General features: G+C 71.4%; 1 protein-coding gene across 1 annotated transcript in view; it reads right to left on the reverse strand.

Moving 5' to 3' along the window:
• MAP7D1 (MAP7 domain containing 1) overlaps positions 1-245 on the reverse strand; it is a gene marked incomplete at its 3' end in the record, with an annotated part of 16,763 nt that overhangs the window by 8,110 nt on the left and 8,408 nt on the right. Inside the window, exon 4 of the mRNA XM_019473522.1 lies at positions 7-241. Coding sequence (XP_019329067.1) covers positions 7-241 — 235 coding nt within the window. The remainder of the gene's footprint in view (positions 1-6; positions 242-245) is intronic.

The raw sequence follows: 245 nt of genomic DNA on the forward strand, positions 1-245 counted from the left end.
CCGGTGAGGCTGCAGCTGAGGTGGTGCGGTCACTCCGGGGGGGCACGTCCTTCAAGGGCCCAGCTGCGCCGCTCGGGGGACTCTTGGCATTGGAGGGGGCCCCTTCGCTGGCAGCCAGGGCTGGGGGATCGCTCCCACGGGGCAGCATCTCTGCTGGGCAAGGGGCAGCGGCAGCGGGGACGGGGTCTGGCTGGCCGGCAGTGTGGGGAGATGCCTCTTCTTTAGGGTACTCCGTCGCAGGGGGC

The sequence above is a fragment of the Aptenodytes forsteri genome, unplaced genomic scaffold, assembly GCF_000699145.1.
Source record: "Aptenodytes forsteri isolate BGI_AS27 unplaced genomic scaffold, ASM69914v1 Scaffold7, whole genome shotgun sequence".
Classification (NCBI taxonomy): domain Eukaryota; kingdom Metazoa; phylum Chordata; class Aves; order Sphenisciformes; family Spheniscidae; genus Aptenodytes; species Aptenodytes forsteri.